Source organism: Henckelia pumila, chromosome 4 (genome assembly GCF_033568475.1).
Source record: "Henckelia pumila isolate YLH828 chromosome 4, ASM3356847v2, whole genome shotgun sequence".
In the NCBI taxonomy this organism is placed as follows: Eukaryota; Viridiplantae; Streptophyta; class Magnoliopsida; order Lamiales; family Gesneriaceae; genus Henckelia; species Henckelia pumila.
This window is the reverse complement of record NC_133123.1, coordinates 203,899,551-203,910,758: the sequence shown is the minus strand read 5'-3', so window position 1 is coordinate 203,910,758 and position 11,208 is coordinate 203,899,551. Positions and strand designations below refer to the sequence as shown.

Sequence of the window (11,208 nt, the reverse complement as noted above, 5' to 3'; positions counted from 1 at the left end):
TCGTTTCTAGATTACCCTAAAACTTGTAAATCTCCACTGTTTATCAGTATGCTTCACGAGAAAGTCAATGTGACCCTGTGAATAGGATTGAATAGTAACATCAAATGGATCCTTCTAAAACAAACACAACCCGCGCATTCTGACCCCGAATGTCTACCACAAAACATCCCGAAAAATCAAGTGAAGAAACCAATAACTTTTATTAAGATCTTTTTTCCTGGTTTCACACAATAACAAAAAAGAAGGTCTCTTGTCGATTACAAGTCGTTTCAGTTCTTGAAATGCTCGTTGGTTTCCAAGCCCTCGGACATTCCAAACAATACAACTCATTGTTGGTGGCGGGGTTACACAACAACCACGACCGGAAACGAATATAAAATATTTGGACCCTCCAACATCTGTTTTTAATTTGGTCCGATATATAGTTCAGTTTTGATTAAAAAAATAGTTTATTAATTAAATGCTTTAAATTATTCAACTCAATCAAATAAAAAAAAACTATTCAAAATTATATGCATTTTACTTAAAATTATTCATGAGATATGAAAAATATACTATAGAGTTTTTAATTACTCTTCATTATAATTCATAAGACTCTTTATTATTGATAATTTGAAGTTTTCAAATACATCATCCTCTAATTAAAAATTATTGTGCTCCTTGATCGTGATGTGTGCATACATATTAGGGTTGCAATAGGGTCGAGACCCGTCCCATAACCGTCCTACTCAATTCTCATTCCAAAAAGAATCGGGTAACTTTTTTTCTCCCGATCTCGTACCCGATACATTTCGAGACCCGAATATTCGGGATCCCGTCGGGTAGGGAGAAGAAATCCCAAAATTTTTTCATGTTTAAGATTTCGTTCAAAAAACAAATAGTGATTATTTTATTAAAAAAATACTATTTAGAAAATTATATTTTTAAATAAAAAATAAATATTCAACTTATAACATATAATATTAAAATATTTCAGATAGTACTTCAAGATTTTGTCAAGAGAAGAACATCGTATTATACTGTGCATCAGATAATTATTAATAAAATATTTGGATACAAATTACTAGATAATTTTGTTAATTAGATAATTCTGTCGGGATAAGGTTTTATTCACGATCCCTCTCCCGATATTAATCGGGATGAAAAAAGTTTCGAAAATTCGGGCCCAGAAAATGTCGGGTTGAGATTTTCAGGATTTCGGGAATATTTGCAACCCCTAATATATATTAACATTTCTTTTCCGTGGTTGATAATTTTGTGTAAAAAAGAAATTGTTGGTATGATACTCATAAATTAGATATGGTTTTATCGAGATAATTTGAACTTCGAGATATATTATAGAAGTTGAAGAAAAAATCAAAAAAAGTTTGAGACATGTGCAAAAATTACTAATAAATCCAAATTAACAAAGGTAGATAGAAAATATTATGAAAAATAAAATTGTAAATACATTGTAGTGTCCTATTAACATGCAAAGTTTATTAGCATAAGGTGATATTTAAAGTTAATAGATTATATAGTTAAAAACCGATATATTCATTTTAAAAAATTAAAATATAAGAAAAATATAGATAGAGTAATTTAAAATGTTTTTTAAAGTGGATATATTTTTCTGTTATTTTTATATTTTATAATTTTTTATATTTATTTAATAATAAGAAGTGATATAATTATCTAAAAATTTAAAAAGGAAAACAAAAGGATAAGTAAATAATTTTTTTAAAGTAGATAATAATAAGATATATATATATATATATATATTTATTTATTTATTTATTTATTTATATATAACATAAATCCAATATAATATATTATTTGTCCAGAAAAATACATTTGATTCTGAGTTTCTTCGTCGTTTTCCTTGCTCACAAATCATCGTAGATTATATTAGGTTTTCTTTTTGATCCACAAAGAGTTTTTACAGTTGAATCTCTCCAGGTTTGCAATCCTTCTTCTTCGATTCTCGCCGTTGTGTTTTATAATGTATATATTCGGTTCATCGCGATCTATTTTGGTTTATTCAAGGATTGACGATCAATTTATCTACGATGACGGGTTGGGCTTTGTCGTGGAGGAGATTTTGGTTTTGGAAAGCGGGGGACCATGTGTTTAAGAGATTGTTTATTAAAATTAGCTAGGTTTGGTTACTTGTGAATGATTTCAAGAAACCAGAATCTAGGGTTCTTGAGTTTTTTGGTCGACGATGTGAGTGATTTGAAGAAACCAGAATCTCGGCACTGGCTAGGGTTAAGATCTCGTTATGGGTTTCATTCTGATCATGGTCCATGGCTTTGATTATATGGAACAAGTTGTCGAAATATCCATCATCTGCCACAGTCTTTATATTGTCGAAAGATCCATCATCTGCCACAGTCTTTATACCCTGGGCGTGGAATGTTTGGAATTGGTGTCAACTGATGTAGGATGAGTTATTGTTCTATTGTGGAGTGACTGGTGGAAACAGCCCCGATGTTCTCTTGATTGATATATGTTGTGGTAGCAAAAGAGTTTTATGGCACAAGCTGTTGGAGGGTCGTCTTAGATTTTGATTCATGTTGTGTTTTGTTTTGGCTTAGTGTACTGTAATGGCGAGCAAGACAGCAAGGAGATGCTCAGTTTTTTATCATTTTGACGGGCAGAATGTGAAGAAAAACCAAGTATGCGCATTTTGGTTGGCTGGAAAATGCAACCGCAATCCCTGCAGATTCATGCACAGACAGCCACAACCACAGCATCAAAATCCATCCTCATCTTTCGATGGCCTCAGTAAATTGAATACCTGGAAGAATCCCAAATACTGCAGCAATGAAAGAAAGAACTCTAATGGAAATAGAGGCCAACAGACTCAGCAGAAGGTATCGAATGTCGAGACAGCTGAATCTGAAATCAAACGTGTAGAAAAATTGCAGCCAAAGCCATGCAAATATTGGATTACTGGCAATTGCGTCCTTGGCGACAAGTGCAAGGATCTGCACTCTTGGATGTGTGGTTCGGGATTGACGGTGTTGACAAAATTGCAAGGCCATGATAAGGTATCTTCTATATTAATATGTTTTTTGAAATCCAGGTCAATTTCTATTGAGTTTACCATATTTTCAATGGATTTCATCTAAAAGCAATTACTGGTATATTGGATTATCACACAGGCCATCTCTGGAGTTGCTCTTCCTTTTGGCTGTGACAAGCTATTCTCAGCTGGCAAGGATAAATGTATCCGCACTTGGGACTGCAACAGTGGTCAGGTTGAAATATTTTTATTTTTTTGTCATTTACCATTTACATCGAACAGTGGGCTTATATTATATATTTGTACGGTAATTCTTTCTCGATGCAGTGTGTTGGCTCTGTTGATATTGATGGCGATGTTGGGTGCTTGACCCATGAAGGTCCATGGGTGTTTGTTGGATTGCCAAATTCGGTGAAGGTATGAGTGCTATGTTCACAGTTTTATAAACATCTGTTGGCGCGATCTCAGTTATCTCATAGTTTTACTGTTGTTTTATCTTTGGTCTAGGCCTGGAACCTCCAAACACAAGCCGAGTTTACTCTCAATGGATTTGTTGGGCAAGTTCAATGCTTGATTGCTGATAAAGATATGCTCTTTACGGGTATAGAGGTATGTTCTAGGGGCATTCTATTTTTGACCCATGTCTCCTTATCTATAGCATGTTTAGGTCATTTTTTAAGCCTCTTTGCTTGTATCTATCTATACGTGGCTGCAGGATGGTACCATTTTGGTTTGGAAATGGGATCCAGAGGCCAATATCCCTAAACCAACTGCAACGCTGAAGGGGCACGATGGTGCTATTTGTTCAATTACTATAGGGGGTAAGAACCTCTATACAGGTTCGAAGGACCACACCATAAGGGTACGTTTCTTAATTGATTTTGCTTGGTAGAAATCATGTTCGTTAGACAGATGGATTTGTGGAAGAATTCACTCATCTCGTTTACGTGTCACTCCAGGCCTGGAACCTTGAAACTTTGCAGTGTGTGCAAATATTAAGTGGGCACACCGGAGACGTGACATCTCTCCTTTGTTGGGACCGCTATCTGCTCTCTGCTTCTCTGGACCACACGCTAAAGGTTTGGCTCTCTTGTTGTCAATGTTGTTTGCTTCAGACACTTGCTTCAGTTATTTGACATTCTTCTGTTTTCATTAGATTTTGTTTGCTTCAGACACTTGCTTCAGTTATTTGACATTCTTCTGTTTTGATTAGATTTGGGGTGAGACTGACATTGGGATTATAGAAGTGGTGTGTGATCTCAAAGAACGAGTAAGTTTAAATGGTTGTGAAACCAAATTGTGATTTACATTGGTGTTTTATAATATTCTGATTATGATTTTGTACATCAGGAGTTTCTTGCCATCCGGGGCATACATGACGTGGAAGAGAAGCCTGTACTTGTCTGTTTGTGCCATGATAACACTGTTGGCCTCTATGAATTGCCTTCGTAAGTATTACTGAAGATGAAACAAGCTCATTCCTGAGTAGAGATTAACTAATTAACTAATTAATGTGTGCTGTCTTGGCTTCAGATTTGAAGAAAGAGGCAGAATATTTACAAGAGGGGAAGCCAAAGTTGTTGAAACCGGCGTTGATGGACTGTTTTTCGTCGGCGATGACACCGGGGGCCTCACCGTCTGCAGATTGCAATGAAGAATGGAGTCTCTTTGCTAGAGAAAACTGATCTGATTTGCTAGCTAGTGAAAACTATTGTAAATGTACAGACTCAATTTTGTTAATGTGGAATTCTCTTTGCTACAATCACATGATTCTATTCGTTTGTTCTTTATAAATTGATTTTTTTAAAAAAATAAATAACGTGTCAACCCAATGGATTTATTTCACTTTGAATCTTTGATACATATCTGCCTTGTAATCTTTTTGTCTTTTGTTTTTTTTTTTTTTTCCTTTCCTATCTACTTGTATAATTTCTTTTTAAAAAATATAAGTTCGTTACTTGTATTTATTCTCGTGTTTATTTTAATTTTTTGTAGGGTCAAAGTCGTGTAATTTGTAACTGTGATGGTCTATCATAAAAAAAAATTGAGACTTACAATGTAAACTTTTTTTATTAAACTTATGAAATAGTATCGGTTTTCATACGCATGGTGTAGGTCAATTGCTAACAACTTATAACTTGGTTTTGCTTATTCCGGATTCTACAATTCTAGCCGAGTTAACCACTCCAACCTAGTTGCCACTAGATTTGCTCGATAGGAGTCGAGCAAGACTTGTTGAGGCTCGGAGGTTATCTTTCAATTTTCAACGATTTTAATCTTTTTCTTCTTCTTTTTTTGGGCGGGAGTATTGATATCATATAATATCTTAATCATGTTAATGTCACGTCAACATCACATTAGAAAAATTTTAAGAAAAACAAAGATAAAAGATTAAAACTAGAAATTGACAAAATATTTAGAATATCGATATCGTAAAGAATCAAATTTGTATGATCGAAATTTCAATATTCTAATGTTCTAAAAAGTGGTGCAAGAGGGAGTGATAGCTACTACTTCCTAGTACATATCAAACTTGTTCTTCCATAATGGACTTCGGAGTTCGGCCACACATGGGATTCATCAATGGCATAGTGTAAATTTACTGCGCTCGATACATCTCTTAATTTTGACTTTCACTAAAAGATGATATGCTCGTGTTAATAAAATTCTCTTTCAATAAAAAGAAGAAGTGCAGTTTTTTTAATTAAAAAAAAGTGTCTTTTGCACGCCATCATGTATATAAACTTATGAAGTAGAGTCGGTGTATCAACATAGTAGCTAGATGTTCATTACTATAAGTTCGATAAATCAATAAGATAATAATTTTTGAAAAACTCTTACATAAATCTATTGCAATCAATATCATAAATTAATAATTCTCTAAGTTACAAAAAAAATATATATTTAGGACAATATAGTAAAAAAATATGTTGTTCAAACTTTTTAAAATATTATCATGAATTTGATAAACACATTTGTTGGAATATTTCAAGGTTTCGGTTGTGACAAAACGAAGATGCAAAATATCGAGGTAAACTATTTTTGTCCAAGAGCGAAACTAAAGACGTAAACTGGACACACCTATACCAAGACTAAAGTGTTACCTAAACTGTGGGGACCCGAGTTGCTAATCTCATCTTAGGGCAATTAACGAAGAATTAACATTCATCAAACATTATACAGAGTAATCAAAGCCAATTTTTTTTTTTTTTTTAAAAAAAGGCCCCTCGCTCGATCGGGTAAACCTTACCGATCGAGCGAGCACAAAGTAAAAACCCTCGGGTCTGCATCCATATTGGCCTCGCTCGATCGGTGAAATCTTATCGATCGAGCGAGCCCAAAATTTCAACCTTCTGTTGAGCAACATAAAGGCCTCGCTCGATCGGTGAAATCCTACCGATCGAGCGAGCTGTATTTCCAGAAAATCTGCAGGAAACACTCTTATTGTCAACCATGGAACATGCATAAGTATACTCTTTAACAAGCTGTTAAATACTATACATGCATTGACAAATTAATCCTATCATTCATATACATCCATTCTTGAATATAAACTAGGATTTACAAACACATGTACAAGATTCCTTGTGTTCTAACATGTTTCTATACAATACATATCAGCTGCTTAAAACCCGAGTCTCCACTTCTAATCTTTCAATCTCGTGCTATCCAAGTCACATCTGACTTGCTCATGCCCCCAACCTGATGCAATGCACACATACAAACAAAGCAACAGCCGGATAACTCCGGTGAGAATAAATCTCAGTATGACAGACATGCATATACATCATGAAAGCATATGGAATCTATATGCCATAATAATCATAAAACATGTAATAACATTTAATCATATAATCATCATCGACTCATAAATTCTTGAATCATAACGATTCCTCTAAAGCAATAGCATACAAAGCATAACAAAGCATTCATATCTAGAATGGCATATCACAACATGCTAGCATTGATAACTGCATATTCTAAACCATAGAAATATCTAGGTTAATGCATAAATGCAATGCATATGTCAAGGAATAGGCTATCAAATTTGATACCAATAAACTTAGTTCTTGGGATCCCGGGGAATAAAATCTTTAACTAACCACCGACTCTCCCAATCGAGGTGGTGTTAAATATCTCAATTCCCCTGACTTTGGTGCAACTATAGTGAGTCATCTAGCTCTGGATATAAATCTATATTCCGTGCCATGAGTCATCTGACTCTGGAAGTAAATCTACATTTCATGCCACTCAACTACAGTTCTCCAAACGTCATATGCACTCTAGGCCATTCTGCCCTCTGTGCTATTCAAGGTAGGGTTCAAGATGAATGCAACATAATCTGTATGCATTAAATGTTGGAAAACTGGCGAGTTCCCAGACCAATTACGATTGATACCCCGTGCAGCGGAAGTTTAAAATTTTCTCATGGAACGATTCCATGGTGTGGGTATCAACCATACAACGATTGAATTACGTGTGTGTAAAATTTAAATAACAATTAAATAAATTTTACCTCAAATCTCGCAACGAGATTAATGGACACCAACAGAACAATTCTGCTCTTGTTGTCTCTCCCTGGAACCGATGAACGCCTTCAATCAGGTCCACGAACAGAGGTTTAATCCCTCTGATAGATTGCACTAGAAAATCTATCAGAAGTTTTCTGCGAAGAGAATACACGAATTTGATTCGTTATTCCTTACTGCGATTCAAAATCACAGACCGGAATTTTCTCTGACAGAGTAGGGAGGGGCCGGCCAAAAAACGTTTTGAGAGGCTAGGGTTTTCGAAAATTGCTCTCAAAATAATGACCTGTTGTGTGTAATTTCTGTACTGAAATAACTTATTTATAATGCAGGCCACTAACACCTTAGGGCCCATTAGTCATAAGCTGGGGCCCGACAAGCAAAGCCCGCTCGTTCAGAAATTAATATAAAATTCATCGTGACTCCAATTGATGAAACGATTTCACCAATGTGCACAGAAACCATTTCTGCACGTTTTAAAGTCAAAATAAATTTTCCTGAATCCGAATTCAGTGGTTTCCAAAAATGTCCATCCCTATGTCATTTTAGGAAATCCTACTCCCTTACTCTTATTTAAGAAGTCCAACTCCTTAGTTCATTAAATTTAACTCTTTAAATTTAACTATCTCAACGGGGATTAAAACTCCATTACACTGTGTGACCCTCAATGGTTCAGGGATACAGCTAGCCGTGGGCTCACAACTCCTTGTGACTCGGAACAACACTTTCCGACTTGCCCAACGAATCATGGTAAAGTGCCTAGCAACATCGCCCCATGATTCCCTAGGTATCACTGATAGTGCCTACAAGAACCAGTAGATTTTGGTTAACGTACAGTACGGTCCCTTCATCCATATATCCCGATCGAATCAACAACCATTGGTATATCGAGAGTCGCTCAAGATTCGATAACTATGCAATACATCTTGAAGATCAAATTAGTGACATCGCATGTGCTACTAAGAAACCATTTCTTAAATCACATCAAGTACTCTGGCCAGAGATTTGTCACACTAATATCTCCTCAGATCGCATAGGATATCCACACTCGCAAGTATGTGGTGAATCCTTGACAACAATGCATTGACTCCTATATGTGTCGTAACTGTACCCAATCTCGACACCTGATGACCCCCTCAGAGTCGGTAAACGAGTCAAAGCACAGTACTAGCATATAGAGTCTCCATGATGTTTCAAGTCGTAAGGACTAATGGTGTACAACCAAAACCGCGGACTTTATCCACTCGATAAGTGATAACCACTTGGAAAGTCCGGATAGGGTAGTTCGACTATTCATCCTATGAATATCCATTTGCATGCTTCGAACATCTCCATGTTCCCTACCAATGAAACGTGGTACTCCGCATCGCAAATGCTAGTCTCAAACTCGAGCGATCCTTATCCTTATTATCGGACGGCTCAATCGACTAGGAACGGTTTTAGAATATACAGTGACTATAAGATGTATTTCATGATAGACATCTCCATGTTCTACCACATCTTACATACACTATAGTATATTCAAGGTCTTTATCAAAACAACAATAGTATATCACAATATAACAATATGAAGTAATATAAAGTCATTGCCATAAAAGTGTAAATAATATTAAACAAAAGATTGTTTATACAAAGAGTCAACAAAGCCCATAGCCACACAGTTGGCTCACTGGGCACCCACTCTTACAATCTCCCACTTGCCCTATAGCCAACTAGTCATACTACGTAGACCCATTGCTTCGCGATGTTTGTCAAACAATGGTCCTGGCAAAGGCTTAGTAAGTGGATCAGCGATATTGTCTGCAGAGGCCACTCGTTCGACACTGATGTCTCCTCTTTCCACAATCTCCCGGATTATGTGGTATTTCCTCAGTACGTGTTTGGATCTTTGATGAGACCTTGGTTCCTTTGCTTGAGCAACGGCACCCGTGTTGTCGCAGTACACCGGGACTGGACCAACAAATTCAGGAATGACGCCCAACTCTTGGACGAAATTCCTCATCCAAACGGCCTCTTTAGCAGCAGCTGATGCTGCAATGTATTCAGCCTCAGTGGTGGAATCCGCTGTGGTGTCCTGCTTGGAACTCTTCCAAGAGACAGCACCACCATTGAGCATGAACACAAATCCAGAGGTTGACTTCGAGTCATCCACATCACTTTGGAAGCTAGAGTCGGTATAGCCTTCCAGTTTGAGTTCTCGTCCTCCATAAACCATGAACATATTCTTAGTCCTTCGCAAGTACTTAAGAATGTCCTTCACGGCTTTCCAATGCATCTGACCAGGATTAGACTGATATCTGCTCGTGACACTCAGAGCAAATGCTACATCCGGTCTGGTAGATATCATCCCATACATGATACTACCTATAGCTGACGCATATGGTACATGTGTCATATTCTCTATCTCTGCATCAGTCTTGGGACACATAGACTTGGATAGAGAAACTCCATGACACATGGGTAGATGTCCTCTCTTGGACCCATCCATTGAAAACCGTTTCAATATGGTATCGATGTAGGTTGCTTGAGTGAGTCCTATCATTCTCTTAGATCTATCCCTATAGATCTGTATCCCAAGAATGTAGGATGCCTCACCCAAATCCTTCATCGAAAATCTACCTGATAACCATATCTTTGTTGACTGCAACATCCCTACATCATTCCCAATGAGTAGGATGTCATCAACATAAAGTACTAAGAATGTCACCGCATCCTTAACTACTTTCTTGTACACGCAAGGTTCCTCCGGGTTCTTGATGAAACCAAAGTCTTTAATTGTTTCATCAAATTTCTGGTTCCAACTTCTTGATGCTTGTTTTAGACCATAAATTGATCTCTGAAGCTTGCATACCTTATGCTCGCTTCCCATGGATGTGTACCCCTCAGGCTGCTTCATATAGATTTCTTCCTTAATGTCTCCATTAAGAAAAGCAGTCTTCACATCCATCTGCCATATCTCATAGTCATACCATGCAGCTATGGCAATTAGTATTCTTATGGACTTGAACATAGCAACTGGTGAAAAGGTTTCATCATAGTCAACTCCTTGCCTTTGAGTATAACCTTTTGCCACCAATCGCGCCTTGTAGGTCAATACCTTACCATCAGGCCCAAGCTTTCTTTTGTAGATCCATTTACACCCTATTGGAACAATTCCATCGGGAGGATCCACTAAAGTCCAGACTTGGTTAGTATGCATCGAATCCAATTCTGATTGCATAGCTTCAAGCCATAAATTCGAATCCGCATCAGAAATTGCTTCCTTGAAGCTTCTTGGATCACATCCAATGTCGGGTTCATCTTGACCCTCTTCAAGAAGAAGACCATATCGAACTGGAGGTCTAGAAGTCCTCTCGGATCTTCTAGGTGCAGGCGTGTCCAGCAATGGTTCCTGAGGTGTGGGATCGTTATTTTGTATTTCGGGTTCTTCTTGAACTTCTTCGAGTTCCATCATCTCGCCTTTCTTATCCAATAAGAACTCCTTCTCCAAGAAGGTGGCATTCCTAGAAACAAACACCTTTGTTTCAGCAGGATAATAGAAATAATATCCGATTGAATTCTTCGGATACCCCACAAAATAACACAAGCTGGATCGACTATCCAACTTATCTCCCACTGTCCGCTTCACGTAAGCAGGACATCCCCAAATCCTCAAGTACGAATACTTAGGAG

General features: G+C 37.0%; 1 protein-coding gene across 2 annotated transcripts; it reads left to right on the top strand.

Moving 5' to 3' along the window:
• Positions 1-1,822: 1,822 nt before the first annotated feature.
• Positions 1,823-4,816, top strand: LOC140865385 (zinc finger CCCH domain-containing protein 17-like). 2 transcript variants are annotated; one of them, XM_073270009.1, is made up of 10 exons: positions 1,823-1,938; positions 2,026-3,032; positions 3,147-3,242; positions 3,335-3,424; positions 3,515-3,616; positions 3,723-3,869; positions 3,967-4,086; positions 4,221-4,277; positions 4,358-4,455; positions 4,541-4,814. In XM_073270009.1, the coding sequence occupies exons 2-10, from the start codon at positions 2,586-2,588 to the stop codon at positions 4,659-4,661; spliced, it is 1,278 nt and encodes a 425-aa protein (XP_073126110.1). In that variant the 5' UTR covers positions 1,823-1,938; positions 2,026-2,585; the 3' UTR covers positions 4,662-4,814. The 2 variants fall into 2 exon arrangements, with proteins under 2 accessions (XP_073126110.1, XP_073126111.1); XM_073270010.1 differs by having other exon boundaries at positions 1,840-1,938; positions 2,577-3,032; positions 4,541-4,816.
• The last annotated feature ends 6,392 nt before the right edge of the window (positions 4,817-11,208 follow it).

Bases quoted from the DNA above. Each gene is read 5' to 3' on its own strand.
- LOC140865385 (XM_073270010.1), top strand. From the start codon at position 2,586: ATGGCGAGCAAGACAGCAAGGAGATGCTCAGTTTTTTATCATTTTGAC. The intron at 3,425-3,514 runs GTATGAGTGCTA...TCTTTGGTCTAG, and splicing joins GATTGCCAAATTCGGTGAAG to GCCTGGAACCTCCAAACACA. The intron at 3,617-3,722 runs GTATGTTCTAGG...ACGTGGCTGCAG, and splicing joins TGCTCTTTACGGGTATAGAG to GATGGTACCATTTTGGTTTG.